Source organism: Theropithecus gelada, chromosome 2 (assembly GCF_003255815.1).
Source record: "Theropithecus gelada isolate Dixy chromosome 2, Tgel_1.0, whole genome shotgun sequence".
Classification (NCBI taxonomy): Eukaryota; Metazoa; Chordata; class Mammalia; order Primates; family Cercopithecidae; genus Theropithecus; species Theropithecus gelada.
Genome location: NC_037669.1, coordinates 136,507,897 through 136,531,661, shown reverse-complemented (window position 1 = coordinate 136,531,661; position 23,765 = coordinate 136,507,897). Strand labels below are relative to the sequence as shown.

General features: G+C 38.1%; 1 protein-coding gene across 6 annotated transcripts in view; it reads right to left on the bottom strand.

The window, feature by feature from the left end:
• The window catches only part of PLCH1 (phospholipase C eta 1), a 256,547-nt gene that overhangs the window by 67,002 nt on the left and 165,780 nt on the right, over positions 1–23,765 (bottom strand). For all 6 annotated transcript variants that reach the window (XM_025375496.1, XM_025375499.1, XM_025375498.1 and 3 more), the window contains 2 exons: positions 8,954–9,047; positions 5,855–6,058 (listed from right to left, as the gene is read on the bottom strand). In XM_025375496.1, the coding sequence (XP_025231281.1) occupies positions 5,855–6,058; positions 8,954–9,047 (298 nt within the window). The remainder of the gene's footprint in view (positions 1–5,854; positions 6,059–8,953; positions 9,048–23,765) is intronic.

Below are 23,765 nucleotides of genomic sequence, written 5' to 3'. Positions count from 1 at the left end.
ATATATATATATATATATATATATATATATATATATATATATATATACTCACTCTTGTTTTTTTCCTATATATACATACCTATAATAAAGTTTAGTTTATAGATTAGGTCAGTAAGAGATTAACAATAACTAATAGTAAAAGAGAACAATTATACTGCAATAAAAGTTATGTGAATGTGGTTTCTCTCTAAAGATATCTTATTTTACTGTATCACCTTTCCTCTTGTGGTGAAGAAGGGACAGAGTACGACAGTGTAAGATTTCATCACACTACTTAGAATGGTACACAACTTAAAATGTGTATGTTGTTTCTCTCTGGAATTTCTATTTAATATTTTCAGGGTGTGCTGACCATGGGTAACTGAAGCCATGGAAAGTGAAACCACAGATAAGAGGAGACTACTATACATACAATTGATGTCTCCATGCCCAAGCTTCAAATGCAGACTAAGGACTTCAAATCACAGGACTGACAGAAATTGTTAGGAGGGCCACAGAGATCATGTCACCAAATGCTAAGCCTTCAGGAACATCTAAATATTTAGGTGGTAGGCCTAATCATGAATGAAGCAAATTCCTCCTTTTAATGCCAACCTCCCCTCTATGTTGTGCTCCTCACTTTCTCTGGCCATCCTTATGTGACCTGACAGCCTCATTCAATTCCTTAGGGCTGGTCATGTCATTCAACGCTTGCTCCTCCAAAACCACACAGACTTTCTGGAGAACACTGCAGTTGGAGAGTCAGACCAACCTGAGTTCAAATCCCAGCTTCCAAGCTTCCTAACTATGGGAACTTAAGCCATTTATTTAACTCTGAGTTGAATCTCTTAAGAAGAGATTATTCCCTCTTTCTTGGTGGTGGTATAAGAATTAAATGAGAATGCATGGAAAACACTTAGCCAAGACCTGGTCCACTAAAGGTGCTAAAATCATAGTAGGTCCTCTTTTCCTTCCTACAATACATTCAAATCCAAAGTGACAACCACAATTTCCAATAAGAAATAGGTCAAACACACAAAAACAAAACGAACAAACAAATACAAAGAAATAGGTCAAATGAAAAGCTGACCAAGTCTCTGAGATAAATATAATTATTCTCCTCAAGAAAAACATTCCAGAAATAGTAGTTCAATTTCTATTGTCTAGTTATAGATTATTCCAATAATAAGAACTTTAAGTCAAATACTAGGGAAATAATTTACTGATGCAAGTTGGTGAGGAAGATATTTCGGAGCACATAAAAAAATTGCATATCCTTTAAAATTATACCACAGCTGTGCATAGCCTCATTTGTGCAAGTATCTGGAGAAGGTAACCTTTCAGACATACAGAGCCAAGTAGCTTCTTTGTATTACAGCAGTGATTGGAAAACAGGAAGTAAGAAGGTACAAGAGAAGGCTCTTGTTCAATGTCATCTACTGCACACAATTTTCAAAAGCTCCCATTTTAGAATTAAAAGACTATTGGAAAAGCGACAACTAAAACTCATGTGTACTTTAACACAAATTATCTTAATCAGATAACTTTCCTTCTTAATACTCCAAACAAAGCTGGAGGATTAGAAGTTTTCAGTCGGTATAAGGAGTTAATGACAGAAACATGGTTAGGCTTGGGTAGGATACTGATTTTGGACAGGTAAATCAAAAAGAGAAGCCTAGGTATCTGAAGGAACTGAAAAGCAAAATAAATAGAGCAGAAGAGACAGAATTAACTAAGTTGTAAAATTGTCTAGAGTTGACTATCCCTTCATGGAGTCACTAAAAGTCATTTTCCATACTTGCATTTGCAATGATAGGCAACCATCAGTGTGAATCCAATGAGGCTGTGTGCTCAGGGCATCTCTATGCATGTCAGACATGAAAACTTGTTGAGTGCTGAGCAAACAATGGGCTGAGAGCAGAATGTCACCTAGAGACCTCTTATTGCTTGAAAGGATTTTCTTCCTGTTAATATTTTATAGCATCTTCATTATTCAGTTGTTTGAGCTACTCAACTGTTAATCACTATTGCTGGTATGTACTGTCTGCAACTATTGCAAAAATACTGTTGAAAGACTACATTTCCAGAGCATTCACTTTGTAGTCGTCCTATTGTTTCTGTACACAGGTAGTTTTTAATACTTGCCCATTTTTTAAGTATGTTGATTTACCTTAATAACATTGCTGCCACTTTTGTAGCAGAAAATTCAAGCTACAAACTATCTGACAAAGGAAGGCCCTTCCAGTTAAGCAGTCTTATCTCATTGTCCTGCTGCTTTATTCATTGCCCTACACTTTCCACCATGCCTAGGACAACCAGTCATCCCACTGCTGACTCCCAGCACATTCCCCACCAAAACGAAAAGACAATTCCCTTGTGCTTCATGGCGTCTCCATTCAATCATAAACCAACTCCCTTTTATCTTCAGACTCCTTTTGGAATTCTCCTCAACCTCCTTACCCTGGCAAAGCAGCAGCTTACCTTCGAGCACACTACTTCCTTTCTCCAAGGATGCTCTTTTGTATGAATCACAGAAGATTTAAATATAAACCAGAAGGCATTATCTATGCCTTTACTGCTACTTTTAAATGATTGTTCTTCTACACTCATTAAAAAAATCTCTCCTCCTTTGAAGCTTATTCTATCCAGTTATACCTTTCTGGCATCTTCCAATCACCTTTTCTATAGCATTCTTTTTCTTTTTTTTTTTTTTTTTTTTTTGAGATGGAGTCTCACTCTGTTGCCCAGGCTGGGGTACAAAGGCGTGATCCCGGCTCACTGCAACCTCCACCTCCTGGGTTCAAGTGATTCTCCTGCCTCAGCCTCCTGAGCGGCCAGGACTACAGGCACATGCCACCACACCTGGCTAATTCTTATAGTTTTAGTAGAGATGGGGTTTCACCATGTTGGCCAAGCTGGTCTCAAACTCCTGATCTCAAGTGATTTGCCTGCCTCAGCCTCCCAAAGTGCTGGGATTAGAGGCATGAGCCACTGTGCCTGGCCACCTTGTTTTTATACTTAAGTGTCTGGCTTATAGCTTTTAATCTCCAATCTGCTCCTGTCTGCATCCTTTGTAAGTTAAAACACCATGTAGCCATCTATTTAATCCCTTAGCACTGACCTCCTCAAGGCCAATAGTCCCTTGCTTCACTCTGTTTCCATGATGCTCACCCATGACACAATCTGGATATTGTCACCTGTGACTAAATCCCATTGCAATGACAGCTCTCTGTTCTCATTTTTTTTAAGTGTGATGATAACTTTCCACATTTTTCTATTTATTTGAGTCTTCTAGTCTCTTAATCTTATTTTATGGCCCCCTATCCACTTCGCTTCCTTTCCTAGAACCATGCAGCCCCTGTCAGTTACTTATAAGAGCTCTCACCAATACCCTGAAGATATTTAATATGACCTAGAAATCCCGAGACTTGGATCAATTCCATAATCTGTCTTCGTTCCTTCTCTAAGCAGATGAGTACTGTTGGGGATGGGATCGAAAGGATTCTAAGCATCCAGATTTTGAATCAGTAAAGACTGTTTTTGAAATCAGCTTGGCCTTCCCTGACTTACCTTGTCAATTCCTTTTGCATTCTCTGATAACTTCTTTAACAATTTGCTGATTTTAAGCCCTGTGGCCAACCTCCATTCACTTGATACTGAGTGGATGATGCTCTCTCCTACTTCTCTGAGAAAACAGGCATACGCCCTTTCAAAAATCTCTTGTCCCCTTTATTCCACCTGAAAACAAACCTATATTATTTACCCCACTTCCAAGTCTCAAAACCGCCCCACAACCTGTATCATCAAGCATTTGGATGCAGAAAAATGCCCAGTCACCAACCCACAACAGGTAACCAACTGCCCACTAACGTATTATCAACCTACATAGCAAAGGCCACCAACAATTTCCTGCTATCAAATGCAACTAAATTGGATACTTAGTTTTATTTTACTCTTCTGTTCCCTGTGGCATTTCTGGCCATTCCTTTCTAACCCTTTCATCCTTTAGATGCAAGTACTCCTGTTCTCTGCACTGGCCTTGCTGGCTCCCCTTGCGCTTCCTACTCCTAATCGTTGGATCGCTGAAGTCCTCAGGCCTCTTTCTCTTTTCCCCTTCTCTCTGTAAGTGATCTTGTACACTTTCATGATTTTAACTACCACATACCAAGTTCAGCACTTTGGAATCCTTATCTTGCCCAGACTCTTCATTAAGTTCAGACATTGTTATCCAAGCGACTGATAAAGATGTCCACGTACATGTTATAAAATCACTCTAAATTCAGCAGATGGAAAACTGGACTCATTTAGGCTCTTCCTCTCAGGTTCCCTACAGTATGGGGTGGCACCATCCACCTTCTAGCTCTCCCCTTCATTCTTTTCATTCTTTTCTCTCACCAGGTTCCACTAAATTTACCTCTTTAATACTGCATCCTTATCATCATCTCTTTCTCACTTAGTCCAAGATTTTGAAATCCCCCCTTGGATTCACTGTGATAGCCTTCCCACCATCTTCCTGCCTCCAGTTTCACCTCCCTCCTCCCTCCACAAACACACATGTCAAAAAAAAAAAAAAAAAAAAAAAAAAAAAAACCTTTAAAAATTATCCTTTCACACTGTTGCCCAAATAAACTTTCTAAACTGCAAATCTGATCATATCACTGTAGATATTAAAACCCTTCACTGGCCCCTCATTACCAAAAACTGAAATTGAAATTCCTCACCATAGCACTCAAAACCCTTTACAGCTGACCCCCAGCTCCCTTCCTAGCCTAACTGATTTCTCATCACATTTTACCTCGCACTTCATTCTCTATACCACCACTTCTATACTATTGTATATCAATCAACTGGTGGAATTTTCACATTGTTTCTCTCTCTCTCTCTCTCTCTCTCTGTCTATCTCTCTTACAGGTGGGGTCTCACTATGTTGCTCAGATTGGAATGCAATAGCTATTCACAGGCACAATCATAACACACTGCAGCTTTGAACTCCTGGTCCCAAGCAATCCTTCCACCTCAGCCTCCCGGGTAGCTAAACTATGGGTGTACAATGCCATGCCTGGTTTATATTATTTTTTAAAAAAAAGTTCATCCCTTCTACTAGACCGCGAACTCCCTGAAGACAGAATTCATATTTTACTTACTTCTGTATACTCACCACCTGGAACCCACTAGAAGTTTAATAAGTGTTGGCTAACTGATAGACCACGAAATATCTTAAAAACAAAGAGCTTGGCCAGGTGCAGTGGCTCACGCCTGTAATCCCAGCACTTTGGGAGACCGAGGCGGGTGGATCGTCAGGTCAGGAGATTAAGGCCATCCTGGCCAACACGGTGAAACCCCGTCTCTACTAAAAATACAAAAAAAAATTAGGCAGGTGTGGTGGCATGCCCCTAATCCCAGGTACTTGGGAGGCTGAGGCAGGAGAATCACATGAACCCAGGAGGCGGAGATTGCAGTGAGCCGAGATCGCGCCACTGCACTCCATCCTGGCAACAGAGCGAAACTCCAACTCAAAAAATAAAAATAAAAGTAAAAAAAACAAAAAACAAAAAACAAAAACAAAGAGCTCTCCTGAACGATTTTTGCAATTGTATAATTAACAATATCTTTCTAGGAAGACTTTAATTTTCATCATAATTTCTCAGCAACTAACGGTATGCTTCACAACTGCTAACACATACTCTTTCTCCCAGTTGAACAATAAGGAGCCAGAGAGAATTATGAGTTAAGACTGACTTTACAATGAGCAGAAAAATAGTACTAATTAGTGTGAGAGTGTGTTTCAGGTCTCCATTCTTTATTCTCGACTCAACAGACTGATTGAAGGACAAGGTCGCCCATACACACCGGAGCTCAGAAAAAGTGCACATACCTTCCACGCAGCGACAGCCCTCTTGCAGCACCCGTGCATACATATCCACTTTGGACTGAGAAAGGAGCTGGTCCCCAGTCAGGTATGTATTGTGAGAGGAAGCAATGTAGTAGTTGCAGAGGGGCTGATCCATGTCTTGATACACTTCATGGTGCAATGGGTTAAATATGTCACAGGCAGGACTACGCATGAAGTTTGTGAAGCCTTTGGAAGAAAGAGAGAGTGACTTACCACAGCTTTCAAAGTGTACATACTTAATGGCTCTAAGAGGGACAAAAGGGGTCAAAAAATGTTCATAATGATTATCTTATTTACCCTCAGGACGGCCTTTGTGGGGAAAACTGGAAAAAATGAGAGATTTGCTTGAGGTCAATAGTATGGTTTGGATATTTGTTCCACCCAAATCTCACATTGAAATATAATCCCCTATGTTGGAGGTGGGCCCTGGTGGGAGGTGTATGGACCATGGGGATAGATCCCTCAAGGCTTGGTGCTGTCTTTGCAATAGTGCATGAGTTCTCCTGAGATCTGTTTCTTTAAAAGTATATGGCTCCCTCCACTCCACACTCTCTCCTGCTCCAGCTCAAGCCATGTGACCTGTTTCCTCCCACTTCACCTTCTACCATGAGTAAAACCTCCCTCCAGCCTCCCCAGAAGCCAAGCAGATGCTGGCACCATGCTTCCGGTACAGCCTGTAGAATGGGAGCCAATTAAAACTCTTTTCTTTATAAATTACCTAGCCTGGGTTTTTTTGGGTTTTTTTTTGGTTTTTTTTTTTTTTTTGAGATGGAGTCTCACTCTATCGCCCAGGCTGGAGTGCAGTGGCATGATCTTGTCTCACTGCAACCTCCGCCTCCCAGGTTCAAGCGATTCTCCAGCCTCAGCTTCCCGAGTAGCTGGGACTACAGGCATGCGCCACTGCATGTGGCTAATTTTTTTGCATTTTTAGTAGAGATGGGGTTTCACAATGTTGGCCAGGCTGGTCTCGAACTCCTGACCTCAGGTCATCTGCCCGCCTCAGCCTCCCAAAGTGCTGAGATTACAGACGTGAGCCACCGTGCCCACCCAGGTATTTCTTTATGCAACACAAGAACAGCCTAATACAGTCAAACTGACAATGTCAAAAAATGAAATATGACTTTTAGGAATAGCCTTTTAAATATAACCATATATATACATAATGTTATATATATTATATATAACATACATAATAGATACGTGTTGACTTTTTAAGAATTTTGACTAGGTAGAGGAGGGGCCAAGCCAATTACTGATGACTGAACTCAAACTATGCTTATGCAGTGTGACTAATGCCATGCTAAAGCCATAGTTATACCAAGAGGTACCCTGATCAACCAACAATTGATAGGTTATTAAGTTCATCTGAAAAATAGTAAAGTCAGTGCCATAATTAAGGTAGTATGTCAAAAGTTAAACACTGTCTAAATTCAGGGTGTGACTGACAACCAAATTGGTTTGAAAAAATGCTGCTAATGGCTGGCACAGTTTGAAAAAATGCTGCTAATGGCTGGCACATTTTATAACTTTGAAATAGTCCTTTAAGATTATTTAGAAAACCCTATCAGTTTTTTTACAATCTTTCAAAATATAATGCCTGGGTCAAAGAGGTTTTCATTAATATAACAAATAAATACATGGATGACTTGTAAGTACCTAAACAGAATAATTATAGGGTAAATTACTTCAGGTCTTCAAATATCATTTGGTATAATTATATTTGTAAATATCCTTTGAAATTTAATTTCTTCATGCCAACTTTTATGTTCATAACTTAGGAAACCATGTTTAATTCCATCTTTTTGGGCCTCACCAAAGAAAAGATTCATTTCTTTGCACAGAAAAGGCCCAAGTTAGTTTATCTTCTCTGGTTGTTTTTAAAACAGTTTTTAATGATATAAGATTTCATTTTATTTTTATTTTATTTTATATTTTGAGACAGAGTCTCACTCTGTCACCCAGGTTGGAGTGCAGTGGCATGATCTCGGCTCACTGCAACCTCCACCACCCAGGCTCAAGGGACTCTTGTGCCTCAGTTTCCTGAGTACCTGGGATTATAGGCATGTGCTACCATACCCAGCTAATTTTTGTATTCTTAGTAGAGACAGGGTTTCATCATGTTGGCCAGGTTGGTCTCAAACTCCTGGCCTCAAGTGATCCCCCTCCCTCAGCCTCCCAAAGTGCTGGGTTTACAGGTGTGAGCCACCACACTCAGCTAATGATCTAAGATTTTAAATTACTCCTCTTCATTTTAATCACCTACCGCCCCTGGAAGTAAATAGATGGTATTAAACCCCCCTTATTCACACTGATCTGGGAGCAGAAGTAATGAGGGGGCCAACAGTCAAAATTGATTAGATAAACCATGGCTTTGCACACTCTTATAGGCAGCTGGTCTTTCATTAAAGATCATCTGCTCTGCCTGAAAGATCCTCCTCTTGGGTGGCAGCCTTCATGGTATTTCTTTACATATTTTAAATACATATACATACATTAGCTATATTTCTACCATATTATTTATGTCTAACATTGCAGGAGCTAGATTCTGAGTACATAACTGTGGGCGAATTATTTAACTTATTTGAGCCTCACTTCCTCAACTATAAAATGAAGTCACTGTATTAATGAGATTTGTGGTTCCAACAGCTTCTCCAAAGCTACCAATCAGGAAAAACAGTCAGTTGCTACCATTTAAAAAAAAAACATGGCAAGTCACTAGTCTCAGAGAGAACTTATTTTAGGACTGAATTTTCCTTCATGAAATTATCAGGCTGAGCCTATTTCCAAAAATTAGCCAGTTGAGAAAAGTCCAAATATGTCATGGCATCCATCACACATGGTGGTATCAGGTAGACTTGCCTGAAGTGGAAAATGCTTATGGGCATTGCAAAAGTAAGAGAAATAGCAACATCATGGTCTTTTCTTTGCAGGAAAATGTATGTGTGTTGTAGATTTTATTTGAATTATTTATTAATATAATCCCACGGATATCTCTTGATTTCTTTTCCTAAAATTTTTGATGGAATTTAATTTAACAGGCTGAATCAACAAATGAGAAATAAAGAATATTGGTTATTTTACCTTCTATGCCAAGAACATTTTTCACCTTATTTTCTTCTGAAACTTCAAACTTCTTTATGATGTCAAGACAATAGTCCGTTGTCACATTATTCATCTAAGAAAAACAGAATACTAGTAGGAGTACCTGCAATTTCATGAACTATGCTCCTCCACAGTAAAAAGACATTTACTGATTTTGCATTCTTGACACCATGCAAAGCACCTAAATGACCAGCGTTTGGGGTTACTAGTGTCACAGCTACTTTATCGTTGGAGAATGACCATGATCTCAATCTTCCTATGCATCTTTTAGATTGAATCAGTGAAAACAGCCCTTCAACTATTAGACAAATGCTCTCTGTGAAGCATGAAATAAAATCAGTTATCAATGTAAATCCATTGCCAAAAATACACTCACTATAAGCTAGCATCTATCTGCAAAAATTAACGTTTCCTACACAAACACTAAAGTTTGCTGATCATAAATATATGTAGAAAAAGAATGATTCCCTACCAAAACAGAATGTTTCTAAGTAAATGTACGTGTGTGTGTGTGTGTGTGTGTGTGTGTATCCATAGAACCATCCACTGAGCAGAGCAATCTGCCATGGTAATTCAGGAACACAAAGGTTAGCAAGAGGTAATAAAAATCAAAAGCTAGGTGAGGTAGCTAGCATAACAGAGAACTCTGGAGCTAGACTGCCTGTGTTCAAATCATCTAGTTCATATTATTAATAGTGTAACTTTGAATAGGTTACTTACCTTTTCTGTGGCTACCTGATAGTGGAGTGATAAGGATTAAATGAATCAATATTTGCAAAAACATTGTGTGGCACCAAAAAGACAGTATATGCTATTATTAATATTATTGAGTCAGCCTCAAATTTGCTACATGAACAATATATGCTGAGTGTCACTGGGAAAAGTAAACTCTTCAGAAGTAATTTCTTTAATTAAACAGCAACATTAAGAATGTGGTATTTTGATCAAAAATCCATTTAGTCCCACAATCTAACATTGACATTTAAAAAGATTAATGAATAATGATAGAGGAAGCTAATTTTGTGAGCTAGTATTTCATATTTTAATTATATTTTCTCAAATATTCCATTTTTGTTTAGGTTTAATACTTACATTTTACTAAAATCTAGTTTTTCTAAACAGTCCTTTTAAACTGGGGGCAAAGCGCTGCTATATCACTGTTTTTTGTCAGTTCAAAAGAACACACAATGCTTTCTTTCTTTTCAAACTAGCATGGTGGCTGATTTCTAATTCTTATTCTATTCAGGGGCCCATATTACCAGAAACCACCTGAAAGTATTATAAATAAATGAAACTGCAGTACCTCCAAGGAACTCTACTGACCCAGGCAGGCTTTGAGCAGCTCATTAATTTGTCTGCTGTGAGCTAGAGAGATTTGGCACATGCAGTCTAAAAGATAAATTAATTTTTCACAAAATAAAATGAACCAAATTGATAACAATTTTACATTCCATGTGAAGACTAAGTTCACTTTGCAATTGCTTTGTTTATAAGGCCATTTGTTGAGAATGTAGAGGTCTTAAACTGGACTCAGGTAGACTACCAGAAGCTCATGTAATCTTAAAAAAAAACAATGAAAAAAACAACAAAACAACTAACTCACTGAGATGATAGAGCTAACTGCAGGTGAGCAGAGAATATGTTACTAATTCCGGATACAATGCAGACTTTCATAACAAAAAACATTATATTTGAAAATATTCATTGAATTAGCAAAAATATTAGTAAGCATTCTGTGAAGTTCATAAATTTCTGGGCACCGTAGAAGAATTAATGGGAAAAAATAATCTACTTTCTACCAAAATTGAGGTATTAAGGATTGACTCTTTGTGAAGTACAGTAAAAGCCCATAATAATGAGAACTGAAATGTAAGAGTCAATTGACTCCCAACCTTCCCCATCCCCGATCTCATTTAATTAATCTCCCAACAGCAAAATCCTGCATTTTACATAATTGAATTTTTTAAGACTTCACTTAAGTTAATTATAAGTTTATTGTATGACTGAAGGTTCAACACAGGTTAATGCTCTTTACTGTCCTTTTTCACCCTGTTTTGCTTCCTATTTGACAGAGCTGATAGGGAGAAATAGGAATTTCTCCTACTCTGACCCTGCTTGCTATGGAGTTCATTTGGAAGTTTTGTTTGTCATTGAACATCTGAGTTACTTGCTGTCTCCAATACTGAATACTGTGCTTTCTACACTAGGCAACTGGTGCTAAAAGAAGAACTTAAGATAAAATTTGATTTATTTTAATAATGACTCTACATTTATGTAATGCTGTCAATGTGCAGTAAACAGCTTTTACACACATAATCTTAAATAGTTCTTAAAATAGTCTTGTAAATTTAGTGTTTCTATCCCTGCCTTATAGATAGAAAAATTAATGTTGAGACAGGTTAATTAAACATCACCACCAAAGTCACAAAACTGTTTTGTGTTTGTTTGTTTGTTTGTTTGTTTGTTTGAGATGGAGTCTGGCTCTGTGCCCCAGGCGACCTCGGCTCACTGCAAGCTCCGCCTCCCAGATTCACGCCATTCTCCTGCCTCAGCCTACCGAGTAACTGGGACTACAGGCGCCCGCCACCATGCCCGGCTAGTTTTTTGTATTTTTAGTAGAGACGGGGTTTCACCGGGTTAGCCAGGATGGTCTCGATCTCCTGAAGTTGTGATCCGCCCGCCTCGGCCTCCCAGAGTGCTCACGCCACCGCGCCTGGCCGACAAAACTCCCCTCCAAAAAAAAAAAATTTTAAGACACAGAACCAAAGATCAAATTTGGACCTTCTTGACTTCAAGTCCAAAGCACTTTCCTGTATAACTATTCTCTGGGCATTTTTCTTTATTTCTATTGAAAAATTAAAATGCTTACTTTTAAAACTGATCGGTTTTTTAATTTCAATATAACTGAAACTCCTAAATCATTTATTTACTTCAAATCAATTATTACAATTTAACTTCTTTTATTATTCAAGATTAGACTCCATTCCCTTTTCCTTTATTTACTGTAGTTCTTTAGTCTCATCCAGAAGAGAAAAGACTCACTGGTCCTCACATTAAAGCACAACTAATTTCAGATGAATTCGTTGTAGAAACTAGTCGTAGATCTATAAAATACCCGTATTCTGACACTACCTATTTATCCCCAGACTTCCTGCAAGTTTTTAAATTTTCCCTGTGAGTGAAAATATAAAACAAAATCAGAAGGGGTAAACAATTATATTTCTTATGGCTATGATTCTCAAAAACACCAAATGCAAAATCAATGTATCACTTGCAAAAATTCTAATATTGCTAAACCTTACTAGCTTATTTTTATCAAAGTGATATATTTGTAAATAAATAAGTCAAAACTAAGATTCTTTTGTAACTAAAACCAGAAGTGCCCCGCCTATACCCAGAATCACTCCCCAAAGTCAGTAATGCCAATATTTCTAGATATTTCTTTTGAAATAGGTCATATATTTGTTGTTGTTGTTGTTGTTGTTGTTGTTGTTGTTGTTTTGGAGACCAAGTCTCACCCCGTCACCCAGCCTGGAGAGCAGGGATCTCACTGCAACTTCCGCTTCCCAGGTTCAAGAAATTCTCCTGCCTCAGCCTCCCTTGTAACTGGGATTACAGGCATGCACCACTATGCTCTGCTAATTTTTTGTATTTTCAGTAGAGACAGGGTTTCACCATGTTGGCCAGGCTGGTCTCAAACTCCTGACCTCAGGTGATCTGCCTGCCTCGGCCTCCCAAAGTGCTTGGATTACAGGTGTGAGCCACCGCACCCGGCCATCTTTATCTTCTTAATTATCATGTTTATAATGCTGTATTGTACACTTTAAAAATTATTGACTTCTTATTGTGTTAGATATTATGTTAGATTTTTAACATAATAATAAGATCTTCTGGGTCAGCAGATCTGCCTCTCTGCCTGTCCTCTCAGTATAATTATATCATCCAGTTTTTATGAAATATCTGGGGTCTAAAGTATTCCAAGTATGCAAATGTTGAACAATGCTGAGTCTGTTGTACACTGTGATTGTGTTTACCTTTCTCATAGAACAGTTTTTATGATTACTTGCTGCCATTCCTACTCATTTGGTTAACTTTTAATGTACCTATCACAAATTCTTCCCAATGACTCTAATGGTCTCTCAAGTTCCACATAATCAAAGGCAACCGATAATCCATGAATTGTGCTTTTTTTCTCCTTACAGAAGTTCTCCTTCTTTCCCTTTGGTTGGGTTCTGGAACAGCATTCAGCTTTTTGCTCTGACTTTATTTGGTCACTCTTGTGAAAGAGCTCTCAGGAAGTAAATTATTTATTTCCCTCATGTGTTTTTGTGTGTGCTCTGGTGTATTTGTTTTTTATTCCACACACACATTTGTTTGACAGTTTTTGGCAGAAAATTCTAGGTTGAATCATTGCTCTCATGATTTTTGGCTTCCAGAATTGCTGTTGAGAAATCTGATGCCATTCTGATTCCAATCCTTCTCACAGAATGATTTGTTGTTTGCTAATTAGTTTAGTTTAGTTTTTCTCTTTTTACAAGCGCTCAGGGTTCCATTTTATCCTTGGAACTGTGAAATTTCACTCTGATTTACCTTTTTGTGGATCTTTAAAGTGAGGTTGGCCCTCATTTGGGTTTGTCAATCTAGAGAATCTTACCTTTCCATGCTAATAAATTTTTTGTATTATTTATTTGATAAGTTTCTCCCTTCTATTTTCTATCTTTTCTATTTCTTTTTTGTTTGTTCTTCTCATGCTTTTAATTTCCAAGAGCTTTTTTTTTTTTCTCTGAATCTTCTTTTCTCATGGCATCTTTTTTTTTCTTAAGAGACAGGTCCTCATTCTGTCACCCAGGCTGGAGTGCAGTGGTACAATCATGGCTCACTGCAGCCTCCAGATCCTGGGATCAAGTGATTCTCCCTCCTCAGCCTCCCATGTAGTGGGGACTACAGTCACACACCATTGCACCTGGCTGATTTTTTATTTTTATTTTTATTTTGTAGAGACGGGGTATAGCTATGTTGCCCAGGCTGGTCTTGAACTCCTGGCCTCAAGCAATCTTCCCACCTTGGCCTCCCAAAGTGCTGGAATTTTAAGCATGAGCCACTGTGCCCAATCTGTCATAGCATCTTGCTCTTGCTTTATGGCAACAATATTTGAATCATTCTGATAACATTAACAACAATTTTTAAAGTTTCCTCCTCCTTGCATTACCTGTTTCCTCCAAGTTTCTTGTCTATTTATTTGCTTTAGTAGTCTCTGTTCTTTATAGTAGAGGATTTCTCAAACACTAGTAAGCCTTGGTTATTTAAAATCAATAAACCTGGGAACTGAATATTGGAAGAGGGCTATGGTTTTCACATCTCAATGCATAGATGGTCACTAATCCTTGCATTCATTCTCTGCTTCTGTGAAACAAACCACCCCATAAGCTAGAAACTCAAAACAATGACTGTTTATTTGATAACAATTGTGTAGGGTTGCAAGTCAGACTGGGTTCAGCTGGATGGTTATTCTGCTGTTCTCATTTAGAGTTCTTCATGTGACTATAGGCATCTGGTTACTTGCCAGATGGTACAAGATGGCCTCACCCACATGTCTGTGGTTGGTGCTGACTGTTGGCTGAGCCTCTTTCTCTATGTAGTCTCTCATCCCCAAGGAAACTCACCTGGTTTCCTCACATGATAGTTCCACAGTTCCAACAGGGTGAGGATGAAATCTTCAAGACTCCCTGAGGCCTAGGCTCCAGAACCTGTACATCAGTCCTACCACAATTTACTAATCAAAGCAAGTCAATAAACTGGCACAGATTGAAGAAGCAGGAAAATCGAATTCAATTCTTGGTGGAAGGAGTGCCAAAGTTGCATTGCAAAGACACATACATATGGGAATATGGCAGTTATTATAGCCATCTTCATAATCCCCATGTTTTCCATGTAGTACCCACACTCAGCTGTGTGTGGCATCACTTAGATCAGATCCTCTTACCTCTTTTTTTTTTTTTTTTTTGGACAGAGTGTCACTCTGTTGCCCAGGCTGGAGTACAGTGGCACAATCTCAGCCAAATGCAACCTCCATCTCCAGGGTTCAAGTGGTTCTCCCGCCTCAGCCTCCCAAGTAGCTGGGATTACAAGCGTGCATCACTATACCCAGATAATTTTTTGTATTTTTAGTGGAGACGGGGTTTCACCATGTTGGCCAGGCTGGTCTCAAACTCCTGACCTCAAGTGATCTGCCTGCCTCGGCCTCCCAAAGTACTGGGATCACAGGAGTAAGCCACCATGCATGGCCCCCCTTACCTCTTACATACAGTTTTATGCCAGGGTAGAGAAGAGACAGTTGCCCTGCTACAAGATTTGGGGGAGAAGATCTGAAGCGCTAACCATATCTTAAACAGACTTTCAACCAGTGCTTGTTTTCAACCCCTCCTCTCCTCTTTTCATGAATATCATGTAACTAACATCAGTTTTTGAGCTTATCAGGGGCTTTCCCTGGGCCAATGGAGTTGCTTCGTGGCTTCTCACTCTATGAGATTGAATTTCAGTGTTCTGGGGTCTCCTTTAAATCAGACAAGTTTTAAAACGTTGTTGCTCCTCCCCTGTTCTCTTTGTATCTGTGGTTTTACACAGGGGGATTGTCTTTACTGTATTTTGGGGTAATTTCAAGAGGGAGTGAAGAAACACCTCTAAATGAATGGTCATTTCATATTCAACTGAATAAGACAACCACAGTAACCATTTACCTCCTCAAACTAGCTACCTCTAATTCATCCTAAAAGGAAACCACACATTTCACAGCATTTGAATAGATGATTTCACAGAAAACATTATTTGGAAAATATATTCAATGCAGCAAAAATATTACAAGATGTAATTACTCTGAATGATCTCTCAACTGCTTTAATTGTGAATAATTAAGAAAAATCAGCCAGGCGTGGTGGCTCATGCCTGTATTCCCAGCACTTTGGGAGGCCAAGGTGAGTGGATCACTTGAGGTCAGGAGTTCGAGGCCAGCCTGGTCAGCATGGTGAAACCCCGTCTCTACTAAAAACACAAAAATCAGCCGGGTATGGTGGCGGGCGTCTACAATCCCAGCTTCTCGGGAGGCTAAAGCAGGAGAATCCTTGAACCCAGGAGTCAGAGGTTGCAGTGAACCAAGACAGCACCACTGCATTCCAGCCTATCTGACAGAGCGAGACCCTGTCTAAAAAATAAATAAATAAAAGTAAAAATAAAAGAAAAATGATACAGAAATTCAGGAAAACACCTCAAAGAACTGCTTTTATATGAGAAAGGTACAAAAAAGATAAAGATACATTATCACCAGAATGGGATAGTTATAAGCAAAGGAGACTTTATAATTATTTCTCATGAGAGAGAAGATTAGAATGATTACAATGACCAGAACTCTTACCAAACCATTCTGGATTCAATGAAGGGTAAGGAACGGAGAGGGCACACATGATTCCTATAATTGGATCAGAATGATCAAGGAAACATTTTAGCAGAAAGAATAAAGGGCTAAAGGTGCAATTTTCAGAGCTACTACGCGGGTAATGTATAGATCTATATCAGATTACAATAAGGAGAGGGCCCTCTGAAAATCCTCTTGGAATTAACTATCCACATGCATATTTCAGATGAAAGATTTGTATAAACAGAAACTTACTTTTGACTTACTATAAAAGGTAGCCTTTGCTCTTAGGTAACAGCTAGCAGAAATTTTTAAATTTTTAAAATTATTTCGTTTTAGAGACAGAGTTTTGCTCTGTGGCCCAGGCACAATCCTAGCTCACTGCAGCCTCGAACTCCCAGGCTCAAGCAATCCTCCCACCTCCGCCCCACAAGTAACTAATTTTTACTTGTGAGCAAGCGCCACCACACCCAACTAATTTTTTTTTTAAGAGAAGGCGTCTCACTATATTGTTCAGACTGATCTTGAACTCCAGGGCTCAAGTGATCCTCCTGCCTGCCCCTGTAGCTGGGATTACAGGGACAGGCCACTGAGCCTGGCCTAGGAGGGTTTTCCAACTACATAAAGGCACTTCAATATTCCTGCCTTCTCTTCCTTCCTCCTCAATCCATAAGAAACAAAAAAATATAAAGAGCATAGGGGCTTGCTAAGAAAGGTTGCCAAGGGGATGGGGAAATGAAATCAAATTGTCACTCCAGAACCAAAACACTAAAAAGGAGGGAACAAAAAAACACTCAACTCCAGTGCCAAGAAATGGATAGGAACTCTGGAGGAGATGTAGGTGGCTGTTTGGCAAATATGAGGTTGGGGTGGGTAGGGAATGAAACAAAGCAAAACAAAACAAAACAAAAACTCTCAATCAAATCTAGTAAATACTTTGGAACCACAGATTAGTGGATATCTGTGATCCTTTTTCTGTAGATGAAAGGAAGAGAAGAAAGAGAAATCTCAGCCAGATAACTTCTGGCTGTACTGGCACTTCCTCGTGGATATAAAAGATAGTGAGAATTCCCTTGGCACAGCCATGTTTTAAGAATGAAAGTCCTAATCAAACAGCAATTGGACCTGTCAAAGGCATAAACACAATCTTCTGAGAGCTTCAGTAAAATAAAAATCTGACCCACAGGCCAATATTTGATTTCATAAAATCCTCGACAGCATATGTGGCCAGCAGTGATATTTCATTTCACAACTGAGTAAACCTATGAAAGCTGAATATCCTGGTGTCTACACCAATCTTATGTTATCAGAAGCTAATGAATTACTGTCATACACATCACCAAATTACCTCAAATTTGTACCATTGTGAAAATCCAGTTTTGAAACTCAAAACCCCACAAAACTCTTGACCAATGACTCTACACAGTTAGATTGTGTCCAAGCTAATAAAATAAATTTTACACTATTTTAAAGAATGTTGAAATGCACAACTTTATAACAATTTTTAAATACACAGCTATTTCCTTAGGATGAATTATTAAAGTAAAATGGTTTGGTCAAAGTTTTATAAATTATATTAAATGTTATAGATTGTAAAACTACTCCAGTATCATTCTATAATTTCACCAGAAATAGAAGAGATGGACACTACGTTTGGTGGTGTGTTTTTTAATCTTTACTAATATAATGGGGAAAAAAATAGTCTCCTAGCCTAGATAGCATGGTGAGACCCTGTCTCTAAAACAGATTATTAAAAATTAGTTGGGTGTGATGACACACACCTGTAGTCCCAGCTACTTGGGAGGCTGAGGCAGGAAGATTGCTTGAGCTCAGGAGTTGGAGGTTTTATGATCCATGATCGTACCCACTGCACTCCAGCCTGGGCAACAGAGACCCTGTCTCTAAGAAATAACTAACTTGGTTTTATTTCAGATTTTTGAATTACTAATAAAGGGTGAACATTTTCATAGGTTTATTGACTTTGTATGATTTTTTATAGGTTTCAAGTGTTTTACTCATTTTTCCATTGTTTTTTTTTTTTCTCAATGATCTAGGAAAGTGCCATATTAAGGAAATTCACTATTTCTCTCTTTTGTATGTTACAAATATTTTCCTACTCTATCCTTTAATTTTGTGGTGCTTAATAAAGTGGACCACATATAAACAAAGTTTCAGTACATTAAAATGTTCCTTTGTGATTTTTACCTCTTGATATATGATCACTTTTTTTATATTTTTATAAATTTCTTTTGAGTCATGCTCATATGTAAGTAGCTTCAAGCTAATTTAGAAAATTAAACTAGATACAGTTAATCATCTGCCAGGAACAAATGTCACAGAATTCTGGCTTCTGTTTTCCCTCACTAAAATTTACTGGCGGAATGTCAACAAAACTAAAAGAGGGAAGAAACACATGCCCCTTAGCAAGTGACATCCGGTATTGCTATTCAAATGAACTGGGGTAATTCCACTAGCCTGAATGGATTTGAAGTCAGTAGTTTATACCTTTTAACTTTAATTCCTCACATTGCCACACTTCTGAGTATCTTGGGCAAAGGACTTTCCTGTTCGTCATTGCAATGTTCAATTTGACACTGAGATAGGAAAGGCAGGTATCAGCTCCCTTTGCATGGTTCAGGAAACCAAGGCTCAGAAACAAATCATGATTGATTATCCAACCACTAAAGCTTGCAGTGTGTGGAATGCAGGTGTTTTGGACATCTGGTCTAATGTTCTTTCCAGCACACTATGAGAGTTCTGCAAGTAAGGATGAAGAAGTAGTTATAGAAGAGAGGGACACAGAGGAGTAAAGATGTAGAAAGAACGTATCCTCTAAGGGAAAATATAGACATTTCTATTACCCAATTCCCTTTTTCTACCTGTCCTACAGCTAACATTGTTAATAAAGAATCTCTGCCTTTGCCAAACTATCAAACTACTTAAAATAACTAATTTTGACAAAACATTTTGCTAATACCGCTATCTGGTTTAATCCTTAAGAAAGCAACAACAAAATTCATAAAAGTGAATCTGCTATTTCTAAAATGTATGTGATTATGATAAGGTAAAGTAAAATATTAAGTAGGTATTAGAAAGTTATTTAATCACATGGTTGGTTTCGCTGGCTACCAGCTCCTATCCTGAAACTATCCAGGAGCCCAACAATAGTTACCTCATTAGCATGAACTCAGATATGGTGAAAAGGGGCTCATTATAAATAATGAAAGATACTTTAGAGTTTTAGGAGCTCTGTGCCGGAAACTGGAACAAAGACCAAATGTATATTTTATTATATCACACCATGACAGACTTGGAGTGGGAGGGTAAAGCAGAAGAAATTTGGAAGAAAATTCTAATCATGTACAGATTTGATGCAGTTTAGTACATGGTACCCTAAAATACAGCACCCTGGCATTTGTGAAAACAGCAGAAAAGGAAAGGTATCTCTGGCCTTCCCCCCAGCCCTTCCACCCATAAAACCTAGGAAGAATTTTCTGAGCTTCCCCTGAAGCAGACCATATGACCCTCATTCAAGAGACCACCAGCACCTTCCCAATACCCAGAGGAAGGGAGCCAAAGACACAGAGGTGCCAAGAAGAGTCTGAACAAACACGCCTTGCTAAATTCCCCATTTGCTGCCATTAGATCATAACCTTGTCCTCTAAACATATTTCTTCATGACTGTCCACTCCTCATCAAACCTAGCATAAGAAATACACAGGTTTGCCTGACTCTCTGGGTCTTCAGTGCCTTATAAAGGCTCCTCTGTGTTATTAAAAACTTATTAGATAAATGTGTATGTTTTTCTCTTGTTAATTGGTCTTTTGTCATAAGTGCCTCTGCCATGACCCTAGTGACGGGTGTGGAAAAGACACTTCTCCCCACCTATGGAATTTTACAGTCAAGTACATGTGCGGATACTTGCCCACCAGAAGTCTCACATTGTTCCTTGGAAATGGCTAGATCTGTGCAGCTAATAAACCAGGCAATGCACTAGGAAGTTACACTCACATCTCATGTAATCCTCACTCTATTCTTGCAAGGGTAATATTACTACCAAAAGCATTTTATAACTCACAAAGTCAAGGATGAAAAGTTAATGCGATCAAGTTGCAAGGTAAGCAAGGCTGTGTATCCAGTCCTGCTCACTCCTATTCTACCACACAGTCTAGTCATTTTTAAAAATTCCATGCCAAATGAAGTGTTAATCTGCTTGAAAAGAGGTGATTAGTATTACTGATGAAGATGATAAGAGAAACACATTATCAGAAAACACGTTTAATGCATTTAACTTTGGGAGTTTGAAAGAGACATCAAGAAAGGCATTAAAACTGGTTCCTACTTGGGTATTGCCTGCCACCTCTCAAATAAGAGCTAATAGTGTGGTGCTAGTGGTTGGTTCTTTAATGGCATTTAAATAGAATAGATATCCACCTGGAATTACTGTCTGCCTGTCAGTCTCTGTCTCTGTCTGTCTCTGTCTCTCTTTCTCTCTCTCTCTCTCTCTCTCTCTCTCTTTCTCTCTCACACACACACAGAGGCAATAAACAACAGAAAAACAGGACAGAATTCATACAGAGTTTTCTGTATTTTAAAGAGCCTTTCAAAGTTCAAAAAATACAATTAAAAAACAAACATGGAAAAGTATTCATCCCTGCTATCAAAAAATGTTTATCAAACCAACATTAACTTAACATTCTATACCTACAATATTAGCACTAAAAGTGATCCATTTAATAACTAATCATTTGTTCACTGCTTTCTTAATTATAAACTGAAACAAATCTTTTGTATAGCATTATGGAGATATGTTTCAAAAGCCATGAAAATATTTTATCCTATAGCTCAATAATAAGTAAATAATTCAGAAAAAACATACACATGGATTTTGTTTACCAAATACTTTGTACTTTTTTTCATTCTTGCTAAAGCAAAACACTGAAGACTGATCACCAAATCAATCTCACATTTAAAAAATTCAAATATGGCATTTAAATGCTATAAAAATGTTTGTAAATATAAGTAAGAGCAGATTTTGAATCAGTGAGACTTTTTGCCATTTATGAATCTATAAGCAGCATTTAGTAGCTCAAATTGTGAATGTCAAATAGGTTTTAGACTACACCAAGTGTAACATAATTTTCTGGGTTATGTAGGAGAAAATTAAAGAAAGTTAAAATAATTGACTCTCAAATGAAAATCACTTCACAAATTCAATGTAATTCAAATTAGCACTAAAACTAAGTGAGCATGATTTCAAGTATATTAACAATGTATTACTAATTAATATTTTTAGTATCTTTACAAAGGTAATTCTTCTAAAGAACATTTCCAGAAAAAAAATACAGCATGATAATTATAATAAATTTTATTCTACCTCAAAAAGAAAAAATCCAGTAAACTTTAAAAAGCATGTTGTTTTACTTCTTACCATTCTCTTTCCTTTTATCATAGACTCTCAAAATCATAAAGTCTCCAAAAAAAGCTCTTTATTTTGAGCTTTCTGAGAGTAGGTTTTGTCCACTACCAAAACTTAGCACAATACCTAGGAAATATAGTATCTATTCATACAAGGAAATGAATTAATCTGAAATTTTACTAATCCAAGCACCACCCATATTTCAATCTCCTTAATAGCATCTCAAATCCTTGTTAACACCTTCAAGGAAGAAAACACAATTGTCAAAGTCATCCAGCACATCTTTGGTCAGCTATACTTCTTAAGAGCTAGTGGAAATTTATCTCTCTCTGATATTCAGATATTAATCCAGTGTATTATTCACTGGGGCTCTGTGGTAGAAGTTTATCCTGGTTTACATAAAGTCCTTGCAATATCCAGATCCAGATTGAAAGAAGGGATCAAACTATGTGACCCAACTTTTCCACTCAGATATATATTCAAGAGACTTGACAACGTATGTCCACACAAAACCTTGTGCATGAATGTTCACAGCAGCATTATTCATCATAGCCGCCAAAAAGCAAATGACCCAAATTTCCATCAACTGATGAATATATAAACAAAATGTGGTATATTCATACAATGATACATTATTTGGCAATAAGAAGAAATGAAATACTGATAATGCCACAACATGAATGAATTTTGAAAACATTATGCCAAATGAAAGAAGCCAATCACAAAGGTCACATAAATGATTCCTTTTATATGAAATGTCCAGAACAGACAAATCAATAGAGACAGAAATATTAGTTTCCACAGCCTGTAGGGGAGAGAGAAATGGGGAATAATTGCTAATAGGTATGAGCCTTCTTTTTGGGGTACGGAAAATGTTCTGAAATTAGATAGTGGTTATAGTTACGCAACTCTTTTTTCTTTTCTTTTCTTTCTTTTTTTTTTTTTTTTTTTTTTTTGAGATGGAGTTTTTTCTTTTGTCGCCCAGGCTGGAGTACAATGGCACTATCTCAGCTCACCACAGCCTCCGCCTCCTGGGTTTGTTCAAGCGATTCTCTTGTCTCAGTCTCCCAAATAGCTGGGATTACAGGCATGGGCCACCACACCTGATTAATTTTGTATTTTTAGTAGAGACCGGCTTTCTCCATGTTGGTCAGGCTGGTCTCGAACTCCCAACCTCAGGTGATCCACCCGCCTGGTGGCCTCCCAAAGTGCTAGGATTACAAGTGTGAGCAAGCGTGCCCAGCCCTTTTTTCTATTTTATTTTATTTTTTTCGAGATGGAGTCTCGCTCTGTCGCCCAGGCTGGAGTGCAGTGGCACGATCTCAGCTCACTACAACCTCCACCTCCTGTGTTCAAGCAATTCTCCCTGCCTCAGACTCCCAAGTAGCTGAGATTACAGGGGTTCACCACCACAGCCAGCTAATTTTTGTATTTTTAGTAGAGACGGGGTTTCGCCATGTTGACCAGGGTTGTCTCAAACTCCTGACCTCAGGTGATCCACCTGCCTCAGCCTCCCAAAGTGCTAGGATTACAGGCATGAGCCACCATCCCCGGCCAATAGTTGCACAACTCTGTTGACACACTAAAAAACACTTAAACGTATACTTTTAAAAGGGTGAATTTTATGGTATGTGAATAATATCTCAAAGCTCTTATTTAAAAATTGAAAAGTGTTCAAGCACAAACTGGCTGATTATTTGTGTGAGTACTGTAGAAAGAATTATTTCTACTGATTATTGTACTTTATAGTCCAAATATTTGGTGACTTTTTACGATTTCAACAGAGCTAAATGACACTGACTTAAAATGAACAAAGGAGTTCAGTCGCTCTTTATATTAAGACAATTAGTCCATTAAGAAAATTAAAAGTAAACCTCATCAACTGCACAAAACCAAAGCCTCCTCTCAGGAAGTCTGATATAAAAGGTTAAAAAATTGGAATAAAACATTCATTTATTCCTCTA